Source organism: Folsomia candida, unplaced genomic scaffold, assembly GCF_002217175.1.
Source record: "Folsomia candida strain VU population unplaced genomic scaffold, ASM221717v1 Fcan01_Sc006, whole genome shotgun sequence".
In the NCBI taxonomy this organism is placed as follows: Eukaryota; Metazoa; Arthropoda; class Collembola; order Entomobryomorpha; family Isotomidae; genus Folsomia; species Folsomia candida.
In genome coordinates this window covers 8,191,620-8,216,784 of record NW_019091198.1, presented here as the reverse complement: position 1 = coordinate 8,216,784, position 25,165 = coordinate 8,191,620, and the positions used below count along the sequence as shown (strand labels likewise).

Genomic DNA, 25,165 nt, shown 5'->3' with positions numbered 1-25,165 from the left:
GAGAAACAAAATTATTTAGGAAATTTTATCATCCCTAAATGCTTACAAATCATAAAAACACTATGGGTATTCTGTTGGCACACTGGTCTTTGCATGCATAATTATGACCAATCGTTAGTTTTAAGTGGTAGTTATGCAATAAATTTTATGCCATAAGGGTATTATGCAAAAGTGTTTTATGCAATTTCACATGGAACCTTGTATTGCGAGTGGATAAGGTAGTCGGTTTTATTGACAACTAAAATTAACAGTTTGTGACGAGGCGCTTATAATACTTAAATAGGTACATATATAAATAGTTATTAGTTTATTTATTAGTTTATCCACAACAACCTTTGCTGGTAGGTCGTGGCGAGGGGGGTTGTTCTTGCTCGACTACGACCACATTCCTCCGACCTGTTTGTTTCCTCTCAGTTCCCAAACTTGAAGTTATCATTTGTTCAGTTAAATGCAGGAATAGCTCTTCAATATTATGGTTTAATTTGGCTGAGGTGTAGAAATGCGTTGCGCCAACCATAGCTGCGTATCTGCAAAATGGGACCAAATCACAATGACAAAATTACCCAAATGACCAACAAGATTTATGTGTAGGCTTTATAGTATTACGATTCTGCTTCTTCTGTGCTCACTGTCCTTTCTCTCTCCAGGTCTGATTTATTTCCAGCTATACAAAGGCAAATTTCGTTCCCCAGCATTTTCTTGAGCTCTTTCACCCAAATCTTCACCTGCATTGGCAAGAACCATTAACAAATATACATACACATCACTTATTTCCAGAAATTGCCGAAATATGAACATGGTGAAATACTTTTTCAAACGAATCCTTATCTGTAATATCATAAACTAGAATTGCTCCATTGGAATGGCGATAATAAATTGGTCCCAAGGCGTGAAATTTCTCCTGACCGGCAGTGTCCCAAATTGCCTGGGTCACGCGATTTCCAGAAACGTTTATCTTCTTTTGAAGGAAAGACGCCTGCAAAAGATGGTATCCAAAAATTGCATTATTCTAAAGAGAGGTTTGTGTACTATCAACTAACGGATCTCGATGCCCTTTGGATATGTTATAGTGTCCCATGAATTAACTAGAACTCCCAAATGGTTTGACGCCATGGCCACACTTGCGCCCGCTACACCCACTCAAACTTGCCGAAAAGACGGAGAAAGTAGCGCTTTCACTCATTCAAATCCACGCCAAAAATCCAATTTTGCTCGGATTTTGAAATTCCGTGTACCATTATACTCCCAGATAGTTGTTTTCTTATATCCAACACCAAACTAAACTTTGAAATTTTTAGTATTTGTAAGATTTAAAATTCTGAATGAGCATCGTTGTAGTAATAAACAACGCGAATTATACCTGCGTAATAATCACCAAAAAAGTTGAATTTGATATTGGATATAATAAAACAACTGTGGCGAAAGAAATTTCAAAATCCGACTAAAATTGGATTTTTGGCGTGGATTTGAGTGAGTGAAAGCTGGAGTGAAAGCGGTTTTTGGGCACCTTTGAGTGGGTGTAGCGGGCCCAAATGTGGCCATGGCATCAAACCACTTGGGGGTTCTTGTTCATCCATGGGACACTATAACATATCCAAAAGGCATCGAGATCCGTGAGTTGATAGTACACAAGACAATGTCCTCCTAAGATAAGCATTGGTCACGTGGTGTGCTTCAATTCACCTGAACAGTGGAAATGTGCCTCTCGTTGAATTTGTCTTCAACGTATCTGAGGACGAGGGAAGTTTTGCCGACGCAGCCCTCGCCGAGCAGGACGACTTTGAAGCTGAAGGACCGAGTTTGCTGTTGCTGCTGACCACCACCGGAGGCATCGTCCCCCTCGAAGGCACCACTCCTCTCGTCCCCACCTCCTCCCGCAGAATCCATGGTTATTCAATCACAGCCAGGAAAAGAGATCAAGTTGAACCAACTACTCCTTTGTTGGCGTAAATGCGAAACCTACAATGCGAGAACAATAGAATTATGTAAGATCAATCTCCAGGAGAAAGTAGTTTCGTGCGTAATGACAAATATATTTAAGTTTCTCAGAAAGAATGGTCTAAATTAAAATATTTACTCTAAATCGAGAAATTTTTGTTGCCGTAAATTTCTATCTATGCAGCTAGAAAGTAGTGAGACTCCAAAATTAAAGCATTTTTACAATTGGCTATTATTATTGTCACTACACGCTGAGTGGTAATTATTTCATTGCTTTAATAGGTAAATAAAAATACAGTAGTAGTGCCCGTAGTGAGTGAGTAATTTTAGCAGCACAGTTTTGCTCAGTAATTGTAAATAATTCTGTCTGGAAAATTATTGACGAATCGCTTAATAAATCTGACGTACTGACATGACGATGAATATTGAACTGAACAAATCGATACTACGTTACGAGGGCAGTTTTAGCTTTTTGCAATTTATTTGCGCATACATACCTGAGCGAGTTAATAATATGCGAACAGTAGTGAAAGTGGTATTATAATCCTACGATGCACATTGGTTTGTTAAAAACCAATGTGTGTACGTGTGGGTGTTAATATATGTCCAAATGTTGGACTAGTCCAACAAAAAGTGGTCTCTGAGTCATTCAATTTTTCACTGGGAAGAATAATAATGTCACGAAATTCACACTATTCAGATAACACCAACGTTATCTCAAATGTTGATTATTATTACTTAATAAGGCAAGTGTTTAGTACAATCGTGTGCGTGGGAGTCACACACAATTGCTTTCTCCAAACAAACTACGACTTTGACTAGAAAGAATGAGGATGAGAATAATAAGGCAACTTTTGAGCCAAATTCTTCATAATCGGCTGCAGTTGTTGTTTTGCTGAGGTGAAGATGAGATGAGATATGAACGAGTTTTTTTTTATCTAATAACACGTCTCACATGGATCTATTTAGAACATGGATGTGAATGAATGAATTATACCTGAATGAGACTGGTTATGTTCGGTTAGAATGAATGAATTGATAATTTTTGCACAGTGCAAATTTCACTCAAGCTTATCCTTAGCTGATGGTGAATTAGCCAAATTGCATGGGTTTCTTTCCATCCAGAATGACGAGGGAGGAATAAGCAGGGTGATAATAGATAAATCGTAAAACTTATATCGTCATGACCTTGTCTCCTATGTCAGCAGCAGATCATTACTGAAGATTCCGGATGAGTTACACAGTTCTCGCTTCATAATTCTTTTGTACCCTCGAATGCAACTGGATAGCAGATAGGCTTTTTTATGATCATTTTATTACTACTTCCAATCTCCCGTTCTTATAAAGACAATCGTCTGAGTCTTTTATGTAACTTGTTAATGTGCGTTCTGGTGGGATATGTAAATGGTAAAATTGGAGATGTGGGACTGAAATTTATACACCCTAATATACATTTGACTCCTATAAATGACGGTATTGGAATTTTAGAAGTGCGTAATAAATTGTCACTAATAATGTAACTTAGTGCTAAAGAGACATTACATAATATTTTCATGGTTATCTTCGTCGGGTAGTGACTAACATCCTGCGAATAAAACAACATAAAAGTCTAGCCCTTACAATTTATCGGTTAGCACTTAAGAATTTGTTGTTCTTCAGCTGTCTATGCTTGAGTCATAATGAGACAAATTGTCATAGACATGTTCAAATAATGAGAGAGAATCATTCGATAAATTGGAAATTGTATTAGTGTATTGCTCTACTCATGATAACATTCATTTATTGACAGAAATATATAAAATGCATTAGTAATATTATATTTTGTGTCAAATTTAAATCAGCATTCTCCAATTCAACGTCAGCACTATCGTCAACCTATAATCTAGAAGAATGAAATAGAATATTCATAGAAATCAGAAACGTTTCGTGTCATTGAACATGGAAAGAATGTGAATTTTATCTTTTAGCAGGACGGACCTGAAATGCGTGGATGAATGGAACCCGGTATTTATTGTGAATGACAATGAAATCCTTTCAGACTTGCATGCATGCATAAAATGTATATACATATGTTATATTAAATCCGTAGAATGTAGACCATTTTGTTTTATATTATGTCAACTCAGTAATTATTTATTGCCTTGAAATTAAGTATGTAAACTCAGTCATCCGAAAAATTAAGCATAAAAAATAATAATTTAATGTCAAAAGTTCCCAATTTAGATTTGCAAAAATACTACTTGTTAGCTAATTTCATGCACTTCATATATTCCAGGACGACAAGGACGTCGCATGTCCCAATTCATTATGCCACAATATACACATACATCTATACATAGTCATCAAATGAATTAATTAGCTTCGAGTCGTAAAACATAAAATTCGCACAGTTTTCTGCATATATGCTGCACACAACCTGCGGATACATTATTTATAATTTATAAACGTGCCCTGTCCTCGTCCTCCTACTTATAACTAAATACTACTACTCTGCATAAGTTAAATGCATAGGACAAACTTGTAGGTATTAAAACTGTGTCCAGAATAAAACCACATGCACAAATACGGACTCAAAAACGTGATACTTACAAGGGAACCTTAAGTACTGTCACATCTCGATTTCCTTTCGGATGGTCTTAATAGATAGGTAATTTAGTGTAACGAAAACTTTGTCATAGAACATGGGGTGTAAAATCACGCTTTTGGGAAAAATTTGGAGAAAGTTGCACCAAAACGTGTAATTTTTCCAATGCTTTCACCATATAGGACGTCCTATATATATATAGCATATATAGGCCTATTGGTGTATTCCATAATTATGGAGGGACCCCATAGGGTCCCTCCAAAATGAATTTTTTTCCATTTTCCAAAAAGATTAAAATCTCGAACTTGAACTAGGTATGGAAAAGTTATTTAGCTGAATATGTTAAAGGCTGGCGATACAAATTTCCAATTTTTTTGCAACTTGCAAACATAAATATAGCCAACAATTTTGAAAAATATGTAACATATATATGTAAGTAGATTATCATTGACACATTGACATTATATCTTTTTTCATTGTGAGTTTCAATGTTTGAAAATTTTCGCAAATTTTGTTGCAATAACAGAACAATTTATTTTTTGAAAACTTTCTTTCAATGCTTAAATAAAAGACGTTTAAATTTTGTGGAAATTTCAAAAAAACGTCGAAATTCAAATTTAGAAAATTTTGCAGATTTTCACAATTTGAAAAAATTGGCAAATGTTTGAATCGTTTTTTGCATATTGGTGATCAGCATGAAATTACGGACAGGTCTATAATTTATACTCTTCATTTCATAATTCCGAAAGCTGTTATATATGGTGAAAGCATTGGAAAAATTACACGTTTTAGTGTAACTTTCTCCAAATATCTCGCAAAAACGTAATTTTACACCCCATGTTCTATGACAAAGTTTTAGTTACACTAAATTATCTATCTATTAAGACCATCCGAAAGGAAATCGAGATGTGACAGTACTTAAGGTTCCCTTGTTAATACTTACTCCTTGCTGCTACAGCTGTAATAATTATAAAGCAAGAGCTATAAAATAACTAATAAGTATGACCACAAAATCTGACCTCCATTATCTAACCCACCGTTCCCACATTATTATTTTACTGCACGCAACACAATACGTACATGCATATTATGTACATAAGCACAACATTGTCGTTATATTCTCTTATCTCCGTCTGCCAACATTCATTCCCAAATAACAAAATCACTTCTGTATTAAACCCACGTCGAAGAAATATTTCGGGCGACATTCCATCAGTTAATCATCAATTGTCAAACTCATCTCATCTCAAGACTCCAACAACTTCACATGAAAAAGTAAGAGATACAGATTTCGTGTGTACTTTTGGCTGCTTCTTGTGCTCATGATTTCTATTAGTTAACACTCAACTGCTTCTATTTTAGACGATTCGTCAATGCATATCTTTCTCAGTCAGTTAAGAATTGCATGATTCATTATAATAAGTTTCATCGTGTTATTAGTTCATTCATTGAATATTTTTTATTACATCCTCTTCTAAGGAAAAGTTGTTTATGAGAAGAAATCTCTCAGAAACTCCTTTCATTTCACTTCCTTCGTCTTAATATCCCGTCACGATTTGTCTATACGAAATACGGAGCAATGAATCCTCATCGTAAGAGCTAAGTAAGCAAGAGGGTAGAAGTAGGAGTTGTATAATAAGTTGCAAATCTGTACTCCTTGAAGCAGATGTGCATGCTATAATTTTAATACCAGAGAGATAAGCGAGCTACATATACGTGTAATAATGGTACTTATTTCTAGGTGTAACTACGAGGGATTTGCAGTGTTCATTCATTATCGACGAGACCAGAAAGAGATTTATTAACACTTAACAACCTGACCGGAATATGTGGTGGAGATGGTGGTGGTGAAAACTCGAGATTGGATAAGAACATACCTCACCTAATAAATTTAATGGTCACATGCACGGCCAAAAAGTGATAATCTGTTATTCCGAGTGTCTTCGTGTTAATTTAGTTTGTGGTCTGGTCAGTAACGATCGAGTGGTCATCATTTTAGACCATTGCTTAAAGAATATAAAGTCTTGCACATAGTAACATCCGTCTTCTCAATTTTCCTTCCGATCGAAATTATTATTATTATTTCACTACGCACCGCAAAAGTATTTTACTTGGGAACATTGGACAAACACTTTCATTTTAGTCGGATATGTACACGTATTCTGAGGTAATTGAATAATTGATTGGGTTGATGGAATAATTGATTCTCGTTACGAGTGAGTTCCTTATTTGAACGATTTATAAGCTTTCACTCCGAGTAGATAAAAGACATGAAAGGGGTGGAATTACACAAAAGCAATAATAATCTAATTCTGATGATATGTGTAAGTACAACTAAAGTGGGGCAATTTAGATAGGAAAGATTCGCTGTATGTACAAATGTGTGTATAGAACCAACTCTACGATGACAGTTTAACTGAATGAGCTCTTAATGACTCGCACTTTGTTCTTGATAAGAAATATTATTTTGAAGTTTGCTAAATAAATATGCAATGCGACAATTTGACTCATGTATCGGATTTTGTTTCATTGATTGATTGCAGATGTGTTAATAATAGTAGACTGCCGATGGTCATAATCATGCACAATTCACTTCACGGCGCTACTCCTACGCCGACAGTATGTTGAGAAGGATATCAAGGGACAAGGACGTCAACACGTCAAAAGACTGCTGGACAACGACTGTTTTTTGTCCATGTATTATCATCCAGATTTTAAGTTTGTTGAAGAAAATCACCGTTACGGTCAATAGGAGTAGAAAATCTTTGACTTACCCTATGCACCTCTCAGCACAGAATGCAATTCAACGTTCGACTTGGTATCCTTGCAGTGATACTTTTATCCGCCCTCTTCATTCACCTATTCTGGCCAGCTAGTGAAGGTATGTATGCAAAAACGTCAAGTAGTGTGCCCTTCAAAGTCAAAGTTGGAAATTGAAAAAAAAACCTTATTGAATTTTTTCAGAAGAAGACGCCGAGACGAAACTTCTTCGGCACTTGGTGTCACTAGAAACGGACATCCAGCAGTATGAATCCATTTTGTCTTCAGTTAAGAAGGAGATTTTTATGTTAAAGGAAACCGGTGGTGACCAACATGGTCCATCTGCGTCCAGTCAGAGTCAAGGACTGGCTAAAATTTTCAATATGCGACGAATCAAAACGCACAATATTTACGATCCACTTCCACACCTTATGGATTACGAAGAGGCACTCATTCCAGCCTTGACCTTGGGAAAGGACAGGGAAGGAGGTCAGTTAGTTTAGTTAATGGTAAAATAAATTGTAAATCGTGTAATCAATAAGCCGATATTGGATTTTATAATGTTTAGTGTCCGTGGTGCTTGGTATTCCTACCGTGAAACGACCCACCCAGTCCTACCTGTTACCAACTCTTCAAAATTTGTTGAGCTCAATGAGCCCTGAAGAGAAAAACGATACCTTAATTATAATTTTTATTGCCGAGTTTGATGTTTCCTTCGTTGAGAGCACGGTCAACTCCATAATACGACAGTAAGCAGGAATATGTGCATATGCGTATAAGGTTTTCATGGTACATACATACCTTAATAATTTCATACTCCAACAGATTCAAAGATGATGTGGATTCTGGTCTCGTAGAAATAATTGCACCCTCTGCTAGTTTTTATCCTGATCTTAAGTCAATCAAAAGTACCTTGGGGGATTCGGATGAGAGGACGCGTTGGCGTACCAAGCAGAACTTGGACTGTAATATTTTTACTAAATTTTCTTAATCACTTTTATGACGTTGGAATTAACGAATTTCCATTTTGTAGACGCGTATTTAATGATGTATGCTAAAAACCGAGGAAAGTATTATGTTCAGGTAACACTGAATTGCTTTATTTTCTACGAAGTATTGTGTTCAATTAAATGTTATGTACATCATTTTGGTAAATGTTCAGCTGGAAGATGATGTTCTCAGTCGGCGTGGATTTATCACCACAATGAAAGATTTTGCCCTCAAGACTACGGTGAAAACGAGTGACTGGTTCATGCTCGATTTTTGCCAACTTGGATTCATTGGTAAATTAAACAATTATTCATTCATCGTTGTTTAAAAAATATTATTCATTCATTAAACGTATAATTGATCAAAATATAAATAATGTTAATGTCAACAATCAACACGGCGCACAAATGAGGTGCACGTAGTATTTTCTTTGTTCATTCATTGCTTTTATTGCCCATCTTGTAGGAAAGCTGTTTAGAGGTTCCGACCTGTGGAAATTAGTTGAATTTATACTTTTGTTCTTCAAAGATAAGCCTGGAGATTGGCTTTTGTCGCACTTTTTCAGCGTAAAGTACTGCAAACTTGACTATAATCACGTAAGGAAATATTAACTTTTAACTTTATTGAGCCAGCCTATTAGTTGATGACAATATGATAAATTTTTAATAAAATGCAGAAACGTTGCCTTCGAGAACTAGAACGACATTGGATCCATTTCAAGCCTTCTTTGTTCCAACACATTGGAATGATCTCTTCTCTTAATGGAAAAGTACAGAAATTAAAGGTTGGTATTTACGTATTTACAAACCTATAGATTTAAATGCACATGTTCTCAATGAAACATTCTCGAAATAGGATCGTCAATTTGGAAAGTTGGAACTTTTCACGAGACATGCAAATCCAACGGCTCGAGTAGAAACTAGTATTAAGCATTACGGGAGATTTTCTTTAGAGAAAGCGTACAAAGGAATGAATTTTTTCTGGGGATTGGCACCTCAAGCTGGTGACACGATCAAATTTATTTTTCCGTCACCACTTTGTCTGAAAAGGTAAGAAATGCCGATGTACATTAATTTTCATGATCATTTACATACATTCGCAAAAATGTTATCATTACTATTTTAACGTGGCATTGTATCACGTGTTTTTTGTTTGAATTGTTGTGTCTCAACTTTCCCTTCCTCTATGTATTCAAATGGCGATTTTGAAAAATGTTCACCGCCTTTCGTTTTTAACAATATGAAGATATTAATGCACCTAAAAATCGGTAATTTTTAGGCTTACATAGTTAGGAGATAAAAATTTTGATTTTTTTCTTCAATGAGGAAATATTTAAATTTTATTGATTATTTTTCATCTATTTTATATTTATCTTCTTGTTGAAGAAAAAATTTTTCAAAATCGCCATTTGAATACATGGAGGAAGGGAAAGTTGAGACACAACAATTCAAACAAAAAACCCCGCATCAGCCAGCATGCTATTCCGCCTTAAGCCACATATTCATATGCTTTCTCTCGTGTAACAATAGTTATAGGTTTGTGAGTGGAAATGCAGAGCATCCCTCGGATAAGTTACACAATGCAACGTTTGAAGTTCGAACAGTCTCCACTGCTGCACACGAACAAAAAAATTATGTCAAGTCAGAGGACGGATTTATTACTTTGGGTAATTTTTTTGAAAGATAATTGATTCGAGAGGTTTGACCTATTTAATAAACTTTGGAACTATTTTGTGCAGGTGACTTTGATGAGTTTGGAGTGTTGGATGGTCAGATAGAGCCTGAAATGTGTCCGATCTCCGCCGTCCGAATTACTTTACAAAACTCAAGTGACTTTTGGGTGATTCTCAGCGAGGTTGGTACTACAAATTTGTGTGCCTCTGCTATGACCACACTAATGTGACCTTATTTGTTTGTAGATATTTCTCGAAACGTCGTAACTACATACTGCATAAACAACGAGTGAAGCTTAACGAAATGCCAATATGTGATTATGCAACAGCGTCAATCAAACGCGAAAATTTATCGAACATTAAATGGTGCAAAACGTACTTGTGGATTTTATAGTTTTTTTCATTGATATAGAAAACCGATTCTAGTGTTGTTTATACTTAAAAAATATACAATATCCATACACTGGTTGAAAATATGAACTGAAATTATATTGACTTTAATTTTTGTAGGACATTTTTTGGTAACTTTCTCCGCACTCTGACAATGAATCAAATGAATGTGAAATTAGTAACAAAGAGTAGTGAAAGCTATATGTTTGTTATGCTCTCATGCAAAGCTACTTATATGAGGATCGATATATAAGACTTACAACTGAAATTGAACCACTAGTATTATTCCGACATTCCTTTTTTGTTGTAGTGGAAAAAGTATCTAATTTAATAGTTTGCTCTTCTAGTTTTTTAATAATTTAATAATACCACCGACAACTTAACTTTATGAGATGAGATGAGCTTTAAAAGTCTGTGAAATCAAACGCATAATACATAATAATAAATTATATAAATACGTCACTCCTGTGGTTTGGTTGTATATATTAATTTTTTTATTCTACTCGTATGAATATTGAGAGCGTTACATATTATGCGACGAGCGATTTGTCATAATTGTATTATTGCGATTGACAAGGACACATGTGCAAAATTAAATTTTTACTTTAGTTTTCTCTTTTTCAAAAACGCAGCTTTTCTCTTCTTTTCTTCTTCTTCCATCCTCATATCCTCCAAATCTTCGAGAACCCCTGTAAAAATCGATTAAGTATGAATTATCTATTGAAGGATCAATTACGATACCAAGTAATAATTGTTGACATCTCCAATTATCTTACCTAATCTTAAAGTACGTGCTTCTTCACGCATCTGTTGCTCCACACTGGACTCCATGCATTCATCATCACTTTCTTCATTTACATACTTTCTCTTATTGTAGCCAAACATTTGCCCAATCATGCTGCTAATATCTTCGGCTGGAACGTCAGAATCATCGATGAAATCATCCATCTCGGAATCATAATCCTCCTCCTCGTCGTCACTATCAATGACCTGCCTTCCTGCGAAACATTAAAACACGTACCCATTAATAAAATTACAAAATGATCAGTGAAATTAAATACACAATTAAATTAAATTTCTTGTTATCTACCTCGATGTGGTTTATCTTTTTTCTGAGAAGGTGGCATTTCTTGACGATAGCGGGGTGCTGACCTGTCCATATCCACAGGAGGTCGAGATCTAGGAGGAACCCTGTCTGGTGGTCTTTTAGAGAATGATGTGTTGGAAGGAGGAAGCATTTTGCCGTTGGGAGGAGGCTTGTGACGAACTTCCTCCTCAGCATATCGCTGTTTGGAATTATTCGAGAAATCTGAATGTTTCTTCGCGAGTAGGGGAGAAGAGGCATTACTTTTGCTGGAATATCCGTTTGGTTTGGCAGTTTTATTAGATGAGGAGTAAGAACTTGGGCCGTTTTCTTTTGAAAAGGATGACGTCGATGATGGTAATGAGGGTTTCTTAAAACCGTCTGATTGACCAGAAGGCTGAGAGGTAATGGTTGAGCTTAAAGTATTAGGTTTACGCTTGTTACGTTCTAAAGGCGGTTTATCCTTGGTATTTTTTACACCCGAGTTAGAGTATGAGGGTGGAGATGATTGCTGAGAAGACGACTTATTATTATTATTAATTTCACGTTTTGAACTATCGGCAACGATAGGGGTAGATTCTTGACTTTTGGAAGGTTTTTCTGCTGTAACTTTCGTAAATTTAGGAATGGCCTTCATTTTTGTAGACGACGACGACGACGATGCCTCTACCCCTTTCACAGGCACACTCTTGGCTGAGGTATCTTTTGGGAGACCAATACCGTTCCCTGCAAATATTTCCTGTACCCGATGTTTCAGCTTTTCTTCTTCAAGATATGCTTTTTTCTGTCGAGATGTCATGGGACGCCCAAATTCAAACCCATCCACTGGGTCCTTAGCTAGCTTCTTGAGAACAACAGGTTCTTTTGACTTTTCTTTCGCCAGGCGCATTAAATCTTCAAATGTGGGAGGGGGCGGAGCTGCAGCTTTCTTTGATTTAGCTTTTCCCTTTGCCGAACTATTTTCGAGATCAGTTGGAATATGACTGCCATTTAATTTAGACTCCTTCCCTGACGACGATGGCTTCTTCACTTGCTGAACTTTTTCAAATTTACTATAGCTAGGAGGGGCCTTCTTCGCATCGCTTTGGTATTTCTCCATCATCTTTTTATACATTTCGTTCGCGTATGTGGAAGTATAGCCGTAGTCGTCCTCATCGGGTTGGGTTTCTCCGGCTGAGACACAAATAAAATTAGTTTTTTAAATGATAAAAAATAACCACCCCAATCAAAGAAGTTCAAATTTTCAAGTCAACAGCTAACTTATGTACCTTGTTCATTACAGGCCTGACTTAGACAATCTTTAGCCTCAGCGAGGACCCCTTTATCCGCCGATTTGGTCATGTTAATCATTCTCTTGACACGATTCGTCGCTTTGCGATCTTGATTTCTTAGCTCTATCAGTGCTTTCTTTTTGATATCGGCCTCCTGCTTCTTGCGACGCTCCTCCTCCTCCTTCTTGGCTAAAAACTTTTGAACCCCGACTTTCAATTTGGCTTGCTTCGGATCCATCTTTTTCTCCTTGTTAAGCTGAGCTTTACGCTGTTCCAACTAAAGGATTATGAATCATGATTTGTAAATATTCACTATTCAAGAACATGATAATAATTACGTAAGAAAAAATTGTAGTGATCATTACCTCTCTCTGCTTGCTTTGAGAATTGGCTGCAGCAATGGACATCAAGTCCCTATACGAACCCACACTCCCAGACATGACGATGACCCTGACTCCTATCTTATATTGATCTTTTCGTTTCAATTACTAAACGTAGCTGCAGTTTAACTAAATAAACTACTGCAACTTATCACAGACTATATTCGGATTAGAAGTTTACCCGACCAAATAAATGCACAATTGGTCTCAACTAAAACTACGAGATAAAAACAGAATATATGCACCACAAGGTTAATTTTACAAATGTACAAACCCGTAACCTAATTCCCAACCTACTTCATTCCTGCCAAAGTTGAGTCTTAAATAACTAATTAAAATTTTGTAAATTATGACGATATTTTTTTTATAATTGCATTCACTACGATGCAAGTTGAAAAACTATATATATTTAATATTTATATAATGTGGCAAAAATATTAATTTCTAATTTCTATTCAGTTCTGTTCTTTCAAAATTTCGTATGTTCTCTTTTTGTGTGCTGACTGCACATGCGACTGCGAGTGAAAAACGTCTGTCGTGTTCCCTTTCCAATTTGGTTCTAACCCGTAAAGTAGTCAACACGGGACAGATAAGGTGTTATCCCCAAAGGATGAATATTATTATTGTGCAGTTACAGATTAATGTTATGCTAATGGATGATGCTAATATTATGGTGAGTGAAGTGAGTAGGAATTTTGTGAAGAAACCAACTAACCAACTTTCCCCTCTGACAGAGGCAACTTCACGCGAACATCTTGGTGGTTGCGTTCGTCCGACCACTGCTGTTTACATAGAATTGTATGAAATCATCAAACGTTATTTTATTCATTCATTCCTTGTAATTGCAAATTACAAAATAACTATTGTAATCGGTACTAAATATTCTCCATAGTGGACTAAAACCCTTGAAATGACAAGAAATATGTAAAACGTAAACATTTCACATTTCCGAAACGTTGCCAGGAATGTGATAAAGTCCTCGCCGGTATTATTGGTATATGCAAAAGGGTCAAGTAAATTTCTGTAAATATGAATTATACGGATAGCTTGATTAATCGGAAGTATGCGTGGGTTGTTGTCGGTTAAAAAAATGTTAAGATTAGAAGAGCCTTGAATTTAGGGGCCTGCACAAGAAAAGGTTTTATAAATTGGTTTTAAAAAAGAACATAAAATATTTTTTTATCTTTGTAGTTAATGGCACCAACTAAATGGAATGGTGAGATAATCGTGTCAAGTTATCATCTTCAGTTTTGCTTCAAGAACTACATTTTCTGGAATTATGGGGGAATTGTTAAGGTGCCTGGTATGCGAATTGTACATGTTAATCTCAACTTGATTGTCTGATTAATGCCAATGCATTTTTTATTTCAGAAAAGTATTGTATTGTGTTACTTATCATACAGGAGTGTCAAATTTCATTAGATCAGCAATTCCTTACTGATGTCATCATCACCATTGAAGTGAGGATGAGAACTATCATCAATCAACATACCGTCGTTTATTCTTCAACAGCTAGCCATTTCCAGCAGCATTTCAAAGGAGAACTGCAAATTAGGAGTTAACATTTTGAAAAGAAAATCATCTCCGACTTTGATAACCGAAGTGTGAAGTGGATGAAGGGTAATATCCAAAATACGCCGGAGAAACAAATGGGATGCTAAACATGGGTATTTACACCAGAGGGAGTGTATATGAGCAACTTTTGGTTGAAAAAAAGGAGAGACATCATCCTACTCACAGCTTTGGACGACGACTCTACGATCTATACACCAACGCTGTAACGAGTACTTTTAAACACACAAAAGTGTAATAGTAAGAAGGTCTTTTCAGGTGAGAGAACTCAACTACAGCTCACAATAATAGTACCATCATCATCACTACAACTATTACTAGATTGATTACTAGTAAAATCCAAATACTTCGTTTACTTACCTATGGTAACAATCTGACAGAGTTGTTAGAGAACAGTTTGGTGGTGTTGATCGGCATCTGCCATTTGGTAACTTACCATCATGGACTTTCCTGCACCATAAATTCAATTTGACTCCGAGGAAGCTGGTCGGCTCCCTACTTCTGGTGAAATGATGTGGACCCAGGGAAGAAACAATACAAGATAAATCGACATAGCGTTCTGCAACAAGTTTTTGTGATAAAAGTGACTCCTGTTGAGTGAGTGAGTGCATCGTCATCATCATCATATCGAAATTACTATGGACTTCACCTTCCAAATTGGGGGAGGGAGGTCGTCCTCCACTCCTGGAAAAAATAAGGGAACCCCCACCGGTTGTGATGGCATAGGAGGAGGCAATAATTCAGCCGCGGCGGCGGCGGCGGTGACGACGGCGGAAGAATATGACCCATCCCAACCGCTAGATTCTAGCGATGAGGAGGACTCTGTCCCCCAGAGGAGCCTCAACTTTGAAAAGAGTATTAATATTAACACGCGGCATCCACCACAACTACCAACACCTTTGGCTGCTACTAAAGATGTGGATAATCGTCATCCCCTTCCATCCCGACTACCAACAGCGCAGCCCCTTCCTCCTCCTCCCTCCTCTTCTTCCCGTAATAGTGGGACTAATAATGAGCCTGATATTGACCTAAGCTCCATACCCATGCCAAGTGATGAGTATCGGCGCCCCACGATCCAATTTTCAATACCCACGAGACACCGACTCATGTCCATCAGCACCAGCACCCTGATTAAGAGACAAAAGGGGGTTATGAGAAAACAGGACAAGAGTGGGGGAGGCCTCAATTATAATTCTGAAGTGTCAAAAGCATTCCACAAAGGAGACGGTCATGACTCTAGCGGTGATGCTAACGATCCAAATGATGATGATCAACCTAAGGTGTCACTCGTTCATGAAATATTTGGCTCTGATGATGAGGATGGTCCGCAAGAAGACGAGACTAGCAACCCTGCTGACGTAACGTCAGAAAGAGATGCCGTCAATAAGTTTGGTCACGAAGACACCATGATCATTGTTCCTCCTCCTGCTACTTGTTCTGAGATAACTCTGGAGGAGAATAAATGGAAAACTGTAGCAGAAACGGTGGAAAATCCGCTAAATGTGAACATCCCTAAATCCACGGCCCCATCATCGAACGACGATGACGACATCAGAAACGCAGTGACACCGCCATGGAACGAGGATGAGAACATGATAACAATTAAACCAGTCTCGGAGCTGTTGGAAGCTCCCGGAAATGAGAGTAGTTCACCCGAGGTTATTCAACCCGAAGAACCCGAAGAAGAAGAACAACATCTCACTGAATGCCTGGAAGATTCCTTGGGAAAGGAGAACAAGGAGATCATTCTGGAATGCGTGTCAGATTCGGATGACGACTTTGAAGTTACCTTTGTTGGAATTGGAAGAGCTAATTTGGCAGATTTGCGGCAGGGACGACTCGCGAGAAGGAATCATCGGCCAAAAAAGTCAACGTCTCCGTCTCCCTGTAATGGGTTTGAGGAAGGAGAGATAGTGGAGCTCGATAAGAGAAGGAAAAGAGAAAAGAAGAAGAAAAAATCTAAAAAGAGAAAGCGCTCCAAAGACTCGAGAGTCAGTTCTTCTAAAATGAATTCGGACAGATCGGCAGAGGATTCGGATAGAAAATCCTTCTCTGAAAGTGATAACAAAGAAGTCTCTTGGAGGAAACCAAAGCTCACTAACAAGACCAGAAATTATAGGTCACCTTATCCACAAAATGTTGAATTTGCTTGTGCAATTTTATGATTTTTGTTTGTTTAATTGACCTGAATATTTTATTTGTCCCTTCTTTCAGAAACGGAAAACGAGAATCTGAAGAGAAAGCTGACGCTGACCGAGGAGACCGTACCTTAAAGCGAGATGAGCCATCGCGAAGGAGGAGCAGAAGCCGATCTCTGAACAGATATTCATCCTCGTTTCATTCATCTTCAATGAAATCGAAATCATCTCGTCGGCGAAGCTCCATTTCTAATTCAAGACATCGATCCAGAAGTAAAAGTGGGTCGAGAAGTCCTATATCCAGACGAATCAATAATAGATCACGACGGCCCAAACGTACTAGAAGGGATGGCTCCTATCGCAGTCGAAGTAATGGTTCTAATCACTCGTCACCTTCTCACTCACGTTCCAGGTAAGATTTTATTCTACCTAATTTTGTGCTTATCAATCTTATACCTTTAAGTAGTACCACCATAGAATTTTAAAAATTTCATCAATGTTTTTTTTAGGTCGCTTTCGAAGAGGAGACCTAAACATCGCCATTCTCCTTCTCCCACGAAACGTCATCGTAATCGGTCAATCAGCGTGAGCTCGGTCCGGCCAGCGGAAAGTCCCAGACCCCGCAAAAGAAATCGCAGCGTGGAAGGTAACAAGCATGACAAATCTTCCGCAAAACTTTCTCCACCAGCGACCTCCCATGGCAGTAGGAAACTTTCAAAGTCAGACCCACCTCCTGTGGAGGAGACTAAAAAGAAAGTGAAGAAAGACAAAGTTGTCACAGAAGAGGTGACGGATAAAGAGAAGAAGAAAAAGAGAAAAAGACGAGAAAAATCCATTTCTCCAGTGAAAGCAATAGTGGCGGACGGTGACAGTATTGTTGTAAGTCTCAGCTTCCAGAAAGCAAAAGAAGAGCCACCAAAATCCTCAAAATCATCCTCTTCAACTTCTTCTGTAGCTCACAGTAATACTAATAATGCTAATAATAATAATCGTTCTAGTGAAACTGAAACACGTGGTGGTGGTAGTAGTGGCAGCAATAATACTAATAACACAGATACCTGCGACGAGATAGAAGCACCAATTGCAAACTATAAAGCAACACCAAGAAAAGGGACCATATTAATTAATTTAGACGCCTCTCCGAGTCGAGGAGAGAAGGACTTGAAATCTCCAGATGGTTCAAAATCAGAAGAAAATAAGTCTGATCGCGACCAGTCTAGTAAAAAGTCTCAGGAAGACAAGAAGAATGGTCAAGATCGACTCGAATCGGATTCTGAAACTATAAACTGTGTGGACCGACTCGATTTTGTTTCTTCTAGTCATGAAAATTCGGTGGATAATAATACTCACAGCAGCAGTGTGTCCTTGTTTTCAGTATCCACTCCCAAAAAATCATCAGAGTCGCCTTCTGACAAGGCTACCGCAAGTGCAAGTGCTTCCAGAAGTCCGTATAAATTCGGCGAGTTCTTTGTTTCTTCCACTGAATCCAAATCTATAAGTCCTGTCGTGGAGCCTAGCAGCCCTAAAAGTAATAAAGGAACTAGCGAACTTCCGGAATCTTCTTCCCTATCTCAAAAGTCAGCATCTCGGAACTCTCCTTTTCAAAGTTTCCGTTCTGTCACTCTTGCAAATGATACCGAGAGACTCGAGAAAGCGGCGGCGGCTAATAAATCTCCCTCTCCAGAAATCCTATCCTCTTCCACACCCCTTCGACAACCTTCCTCCACCCCGTCTTCCTCCACGTCTGCTACTATAAAACCTATGATTGGCAACATCCCTGGACTGTTTCCGTCAGGATTTTCATCCTCAGGCTTGATCTCCACGCCATCCGTCATTATCCCTGCACCTCCCAAAATTGTCCCCAACTCTACCCCCACAAGTCTGATCAACAACTTGGTGAGTGTTGCCAGTGCCTTGTACGCCCCCCTGTTGGCTGCCAAACAGCCCAATGCAGGGCCCAACATCAACTCTGGTTCTTCGAGACACAATCAATCCAACAACAATAGTATAAACCTTTCCTCGGTGAAACATGGTCGTCCAAACAACGGGATGGGTGGGGAGGGTGACTCTCCTTTCTCGCCAAATAGCAGTGATGGGGACGATTTGTTTGAGCCCCCAAGCCAAGGGGAAGGAAATCATGGCAAGGACCAAGGCATGTCAAATAACAAAAAGAACCCGGATCAATCTCATCGGTCGTCTGGCAATATTGGGGGAAACGCTGGCAATTCCGCAAAATACGATGGAGGGATGGACAAGCGGTCATTGTTTGACACATTATTCACTCCTTCTGGAGGCCAAAAGTCGTCTATCACAGTGTCTTCTAAATTGCATGGAGGAAAGATGAAAAAAGTTCCCCGTGATAATAAGCGATCGAAGCATAAAAGATGTAAGTCACACTATAATCATAAGAATGATACATATATACGTACTTTTATTATGCAATTTTCAAAATGTATGTACATGTTCCCCTCGTAATTTCCAGCATCCAAGCGCACAGAAGCAGATAAAAATGGGGAAATGGAAATGAATTCTCGATTAAACGAGGAAGTTCCAAATTCTGCCGTAGCTTTAAAAATTAACGAAAAGGTAAATATATGAATGTTATATTTGCTATTTTACTATGCAATTAATTAATGTTTATGCTTTTGTTTACAGTATCTCAAGAAATTAAACCGACAAGAAAGGGTAGTGGAAGAAGTCAAATTATCACTTAAGCCGCACTATGTTAAGAAACACATTACCAAGGAGGAATACAAAGATATTTTACGAAAGGCTGTGCCAAAAGTAAGCAATACATCACTTTATTGTACTATAAAGTGAACATGGTTGATGGTGTTTGTTGAAATGCAATATTTTTGTTTGCCACTAGATATGTCACAATAAGTCGGGAGAGATCAACCCTAACAAAATTAAAGAACTGGTAGAAGCCTATGTGAAAAAGTATAGAAAAACCCGTAAAGTAGATAGTAAAGCTGCATAATAAGCATAGGAATAATATAATTATATAATGACGTGGTCGTAAACCCTTATAATGAAATGACTCCATAGTTTCTGTTATATTATTATAGTGTTGTGAAAGAAACGAGACAATTTGGTCAATCGCAATCGTCCAAACCATTCTACTCCGCAAAATGAGGACTTAAAATTATGTTTTAATAAATGAATAGAACACAGAGTATTATTAAATAGGATATAATATTTTCGCTTGATGTAAACTCCTCAAACAAACTATTCTTACAACAATATGACCACGCAATAATAAACGTGAAAATGAGGAAATGCCACAATAATGGTGTACATCAGAAGTTAAAACACTTACTTGTTATTACTTGATATCGCGTTAAGAAATATATAGAGGAGTATAATTCGTTGTTTTTATGGTATACTTTCCACCTTGCAGAAACATTATTATCGTTTGATACATATATTTTGGACTAGATTATCATGTCTAGATTTGTCTAGAGTCTCTACACACAGAGAATTTGGCCCGTTTATAAATAGTTTTATAATTTTGAATTTTTGAAAGAGGGGCAGCTATGTCCTTTTGGATATGAATTTTAACAGTAGACGAGAAAATAATTTTTGAGTATAGGGTACAGCACAATTATACAATACATCTCACTGAATCGCCACAGGTCACATTCACAACGATCATTAGCATCCCAAATCAAAATCAATTTTCACACCATTGTCACGTCATATAAATACTTATTTAGTTTGGCAGCTTAACGCACATGGACTTGAAGCCACTTTTCAATGTCGTCTTCATTATTCTGTATCCAATGCATGTTGAGTCTAATTGTCTCCAAGCTCTGGTTCAGAGCACGAGTGCCGGATCCGACGTCCTTGTCGCTGAAGAAATCCGTCACCTTTAGAGGACGAAGTACATTATTGAAATAAATCAGTTTTTTGTATATACTTCTAAAGAGGAAAAATCACGCAAAAACCAACCTCTCTGTAATCAAACTCATTTGAAAAATGTCCCACGACTGCCGTAATTAAACTTCCCATTGTAAACGACCCTTCGCCAAACATGCTCTGGAAGGTGAACCAGTGTGCTCGGAGATGTCGCCAAGCCAGTAATCTTCCTGATGGATTGGCTGCAACGACGCCAAGGACGGTACGAACGTCCTGGGGTCGGACGACTTCTCGGTCAAGACATGCTTCTAGATATCTAATTTCAAAGGATCAGTATAATGCATACACTAATTGATCTGCCGGAATAAATAAAAGGTAAGTGACTCATTTGAACGTACTGTTGTAAAAGCCATGGATCCGCAGCCGATCCCATTGCTTTGAGTAAGATTTTCTTCTCGCTGGGAACCCGAGAAGAGTTATACTTGGACCAGCAATAGTCCCAACCAGTTACACCCCCATATTTTACCCCAGCAGAGTATACGACTTCTCGCAAATTGGGCGGAACTCGGACCCCTTTTTTCATCCAGTTGTCAAATCTTGCCATTGCTTCCTTTTCCGCATCCTTGTTTTCACAATGAATTGTTGTGGAGAGAACTTCACCTCGCAACAGTCTACATCGAAAAGGTATGGAATTATTAGTAAGGTGGAAGCTTTTTAAATCAGAGTAACACTAGAGAATTTTGTAATGTGTAAATAAGTAGTACTTGAATAGGTGAGTTCCAGAATCTGCCCATCCGACCTTCTTGTAAATTGGTTCCGTTAGTTTTTGTACGTATTGAATCAGAGGTCGGTGTGCCTTTCTCTCGTACAAAACTTTGCTCCAAGATCGGAAATGCTCTAGAGCTGTGGCCCATGGAACGTACTCTGTCTCTTTGATCAAATACTGGGACAATTCTAATGGAATATTTGCATCAACAAGTCCAGCCCTATGCACATGGTTCAATGAAATCGTGTCAATTATGCCACCATAAAAACTGGAAATGAATAATCTACATACTTGCAAAGGGTGAAAGCGTCGTCAATCAAACTCGCCCTGTCAGTTGGACTCAGAATGAATGGGTTTGTAAGCAATACTTTGACGAGGGAATCCCACAATTGTCCTTCATACTGAACTCGATAAAATCCAGTTTGATTAACATTGAATTTAATCCATTCTGCTCGGAAGGGCATGTTGAACTCGTCTGAAATTAATTAAAGTTCATCCGAGATTCAGATTACTGAATTAGTAGAACATGTTAAACAAATTTCTCACAGTCCGTCCTGTTCATCCAGACGAGTTGCATGCTTCTGGGCTTAAGATCGGTGACATAGGTGAGTGGAATGTACCACTTGTACCCAAACTGATTTTCTACGTGTTCTAGCTCTGTTTCGTTATCATATGCATTCAACAAGAATCGAGTTTGTGACGCCCGGATGGAATTATTCTCAATGTGGACGCGAATTAGAGGGTATCCCATTTGTAGGGTCCAAGTATCCATAATTGTCTAATTATATTTGAGATACACGGAATTCAAGTTCATCTACCTGCATTGATATAATTTCATAGGTTTAATTACATACCTTGACCTTCATTGAATCGTTTGCACTGCTGCTCAAAGCTGTCCATAAATCATCCGTGTCCGCATTGTCGAACTTATGCTCGTTCAAATAGTCCATCAACCCATGACGCATATTGCTCTGACCAAGAACAGACTCGAGCATGTAAAGGATCGCAGCTCCCTATTTTTGTCAAGTATTTATGCAACACAGATTCATCAGTAATAGATTCAGAAATACTTCAAAAAGTATTCTCACCTTGTTGAATGATATCGTGTCGAAAATGGCTTCTATTTCCCGAGGATCACGGACATCCACGGAGATGGGGTGACTGCTCGCAAGAGCGTCGAGTGCCAAAGCTGTCTGCGTCTTTTCCAAAACAAATTGTTCCATCATTTTCCAATCTGGCTGGATATGATCCACTCCCACGTACTCCACAAAACTGGCAAACCCTTCATTCAACCAAAGGTCATTCCACCACCGCATCGTCACAAGGTTTCCGAACCACTGAAATATTAATTTCGTCCAATCATGTCATATATTTGAATAATATACGATTTATGATAATGTGTACCTGATGTGCTAATTCATGGGCCACGACAACCGCTACCCATTGATGAGCAGCCGAACTGCTCTCATTTTTATCGTATAAAATTGAAGTTTCTCGGTACGTGATTAAGCCCCAGTTTTCCATCGCACCCGCACCAAAGTCGGGAATGGCAATTAAATCTGTCGGGACACAAATCTATTAACAATCGAGACAGAAAATGACGCTTATGAAAATACTCGCCTTGTTTTGGTAATGGATAAGCTACGCTGAAAAACTCGTCGTAATAGTCCATGAGTTGGACGGCAGTTTGAAGGGCAAATTGTGCTTGATTAAGAAGACCGTGTGGCGTATGGATGGATACTTCAACTTTTTTGCTCGTTTTGTTACTAATGCTCTCGTAGTCGCAGATGACAAATGCGACAAGATAAGTGCTCATCTCGACGGATTCTTCAAACTCGTCCCTCCACTAATTAAAATCAATTATTTCTGATTAACAAATAGACCTCAAAATCAAATCACTTTCGGCGTCTCACCAGTTCCATGTTATATCCGTAGTAAACTGTCTCAATCTTCTTGATGGGCATGTTGAACAACGATTTGTGAAATTGGTTACGAATAATGATCATTTTGAAGGCTGCTTTAAATTGTGGTTCATCAAAACAGGGGAAGGCAGACCGGGCGTAAGTTGGTTCAAAATGAGTGGTTGCTAAATATCTGCACGTGAAAGTATAATCTCTTATGAAAATTATGCCAAATTTTCTTTTTAATATGACGCTGACCTCCTTTCTCCCTGAGAATTTACATAACTACTGAGGTAGAATCCTTCCAGCTCCGTGCTAATGTTTGTGTGAAAACGGATTCCTAGTGAATAGTTCTTTCCAGGGATAAGAGCACTTTCGTCCTTCATTTCCAACGAAATCTGGAAGCGTGAGATATTAAGTTGTAGATAAAATTCAACTGTGTCCATTGATATCCTTTACACGTAAATGGGATATTATATACCATTTGAAATGGGCGATACTCCAGCAACTGAGAAATATTGAGAGGTTCTACACGATGACCGTCCTCGACCTCTTCCTTCACCCACTTGTCGATGATGGTGATGTTCCGACTGTGCAGAACAATCAGGCTCGTCTCCACCAACACCTCGAAACGTATCACCACCCATCCTGAAGAATAGCCAAGTAAAATTTTGTTTAGCTGTGACATTCCTTATAAGACATAGAGCGAAGTGGTACAAACCTGTAACATCTAAAGTGGTCAAGTTTGGGTGGATGGAGATTGTGTAGTGCGTTGGTTTGATGTCTGTGGGTAACCTGGGTTTCGTCCATGGAAAGAGTTCTCCAGACTCGGAAATAAAATCATGTTCGTCCGAACCTTCATCCGGATTTAGTGAAGGGTCCGATGGCCCAGTTAAGAAAGAACATCCTGAATGCAGTTAAACCATTAATGCTTTGCTTTCAATAATTTCCCAACCACATTTCCCCCTCCAATTTTAAGAACGTACCACTGAGAGGAGTCGCAAAGGCAATGATGACGGCGACAAAGAAAAGCGCAAAAAAGACGAGGAGAGCCACACCCACCGCCCGTTTTTGTGAGCACACGGCAATCCGATCCTGCTCGTAAAGAGTTCGTTTGTTTGCATTGGTTGATTCCCCTGCAAAAATAGGATTCAAAACGACACATGCAGATGAAACCATACACATATGTCAATATGCAATTGTATATTTATGTGCACAATAAGCATGAATTAGTTTAATTAGCTCTTCTTACCCGTGAGGAAAGCAACTTCATCAACGTCATGCTCGTTCATCCTAACGCTCATTCTTCTCGGCTTGATGGGTGACATTTAACGACGCCTGCACTTCTCATTTCTCCGTTAACCCAAAGCACTCCACGTTCTAAATAAATCTAGACTAGTACATATATATGTATTTAACATGCAAATGGGACACGATTTCTTATCCGTCCATTGTTTAATCCCTTAAACTCAAACTTGGTTAAATTATAACATTTTGAGTTTGATCCTGAATTTCACTGCAGAAATGAGCACAATAATATAAAATTGTTAATTTTTCATGAAAGGTCTCGATTTTTTATTTTTAAATACTTTTCAATAATACGGGTTGAAATCTATGTTGCTATTTTTTCAAAATCGTAAATTTGAGAATAAATTTTGTTCCGGATCTACTTCAGTGTTTACTCCGTCCGTAAACTGGAGAACTGATGTGATCTGTAGGGATCTGCCCGATTCTTTTTTATCGATCTGCATAGTAACGGGTAATCGTAGTAGAAGTGGTGGTGATAGCAGCTCAGTCCTTCGCTCGCATTATTACCCGCATTACTCACTTTCTCCGGCACTTTCTACGCTCAGGAAACATG

At 38.2% G+C, this 25,165-nt stretch overlaps 5 protein-coding genes and 1 long non-coding RNA gene across 9 annotated transcripts; 2 read left to right on the top strand and 4 right to left on the bottom strand.

The window, feature by feature from the left end:
* Positions 1–203: 203 nt before the first annotated feature.
* On the bottom strand, positions 204–3,080 carry LOC110850945 (ras-related protein Rab-21). Of its 3 annotated transcripts, none has more exons than XM_022098557.2 (5): positions 2,936–3,080; positions 1,684–1,959; positions 809–976; positions 607–725; positions 204–527 (listed from the first exon to the last, which is right to left on the bottom strand). In XM_022098557.2, exons 2-5 carry the CDS (start codon positions 1,885–1,887, stop codon positions 320–322), a joined length of 699 nt encoding a protein of 232 aa, XP_021954249.1. In that variant the 5' UTR covers positions 1,888–1,959; positions 2,936–3,080; the 3' UTR covers positions 204–319. The 3 variants fall into 3 exon arrangements, with proteins under 3 accessions (XP_021954249.1, XP_021954246.1, XP_021954247.1); XM_022098554.2 differs by lacking the exon at positions 2,936–3,080 and adding an exon at positions 2,436–2,813; XM_022098555.2 differs by lacking the exon at positions 2,936–3,080 and adding an exon at positions 2,078–2,224.
* A 2,383-nt stretch (positions 3,081–5,463) lies between these two features.
* LOC110851214 (alpha-1,3-mannosyl-glycoprotein 4-beta-N-acetylglucosaminyltransferase B) lies at positions 5,464–10,796 on the top strand. 2 transcript variants are annotated; one of them, XM_022098902.2, is made up of 13 exons: positions 5,464–5,797; positions 7,066–7,403; positions 7,487–7,771; positions 7,851–8,031; positions 8,108–8,247; positions 8,316–8,365; positions 8,445–8,565; positions 8,738–8,868; positions 8,949–9,056; positions 9,128–9,321; positions 9,802–9,938; positions 10,011–10,126; positions 10,191–10,796. In XM_022098902.2, exons 2-13 carry the CDS (start codon positions 7,319–7,321, stop codon positions 10,209–10,211), a joined length of 1,569 nt encoding a protein of 522 aa, XP_021954594.1. In that variant the 5' UTR covers positions 5,464–5,797; positions 7,066–7,318; the 3' UTR covers positions 10,212–10,796. The 2 variants fall into 2 exon arrangements, with proteins under 2 accessions (XP_021954594.1, XP_035708846.1); XM_035852953.1 differs by lacking the exon at positions 5,464–5,797 and adding an exon at positions 6,549–6,689.
* Positions 10,797–10,802: 6 nt separating this feature from the next.
* On the bottom strand, positions 10,803–13,768 carry LOC110851212 (protein SPT2 homolog). Its single transcript, XM_022098899.2, has 5 exons — positions 13,055–13,768; positions 12,687–12,966; positions 11,425–12,591; positions 11,111–11,332; positions 10,803–11,023 (listed from the first exon to the last, which is right to left on the bottom strand). The coding sequence occupies exons 1-5, from the start codon at positions 13,127–13,129 to the stop codon at positions 10,935–10,937; spliced, it is 1,833 nt and encodes a 610-aa protein (XP_021954591.1). The 5' UTR covers positions 13,130–13,768; the 3' UTR covers positions 10,803–10,934.
* A 637-nt stretch (positions 13,769–14,405) lies between these two features.
* LOC118436037 lies at positions 14,406–15,138 on the bottom strand. The gene is made up of 2 exons (XR_004835148.1): positions 15,002–15,138; positions 14,406–14,613 (listed from the first exon to the last, which is right to left on the bottom strand). It is a non-coding gene; the product is annotated as an uncharacterized LOC118436037 (long non-coding RNA).
* LOC110851211 (uncharacterized protein DDB_G0287625) lies at positions 14,811–20,082 on the top strand. The gene is made up of 6 exons (XM_022098898.2): positions 14,811–16,760; positions 16,856–17,191; positions 17,289–19,165; positions 19,262–19,365; positions 19,435–19,563; positions 19,649–20,082. Exons 1-6 carry the CDS (start codon positions 15,280–15,282, stop codon positions 19,757–19,759), a joined length of 4,038 nt encoding a protein of 1,345 aa, XP_021954590.1. The 5' UTR covers positions 14,811–15,279; the 3' UTR covers positions 19,760–20,082.
* LOC110851057 (endoplasmic reticulum aminopeptidase 2) lies at positions 19,956–25,022 on the bottom strand. The gene is made up of 16 exons (XM_022098691.2): positions 24,557–25,022; positions 24,291–24,440; positions 24,026–24,211; positions 23,786–23,952; positions 23,563–23,702; positions 23,317–23,497; positions 23,024–23,249; positions 22,808–22,962; positions 22,492–22,740; positions 22,258–22,416; positions 21,950–22,181; positions 21,695–21,878; positions 21,402–21,623; positions 21,036–21,308; positions 20,731–20,953; positions 19,956–20,648 (listed from the first exon to the last, which is right to left on the bottom strand). The coding sequence occupies exons 1-16, from the start codon at positions 24,630–24,632 to the stop codon at positions 20,505–20,507; spliced, it is 2,967 nt and encodes a 988-aa protein (XP_021954383.2). The 5' UTR covers positions 24,633–25,022; the 3' UTR covers positions 19,956–20,504.
* Between the last annotated feature and the right edge of the window lie 143 nt (positions 25,023–25,165).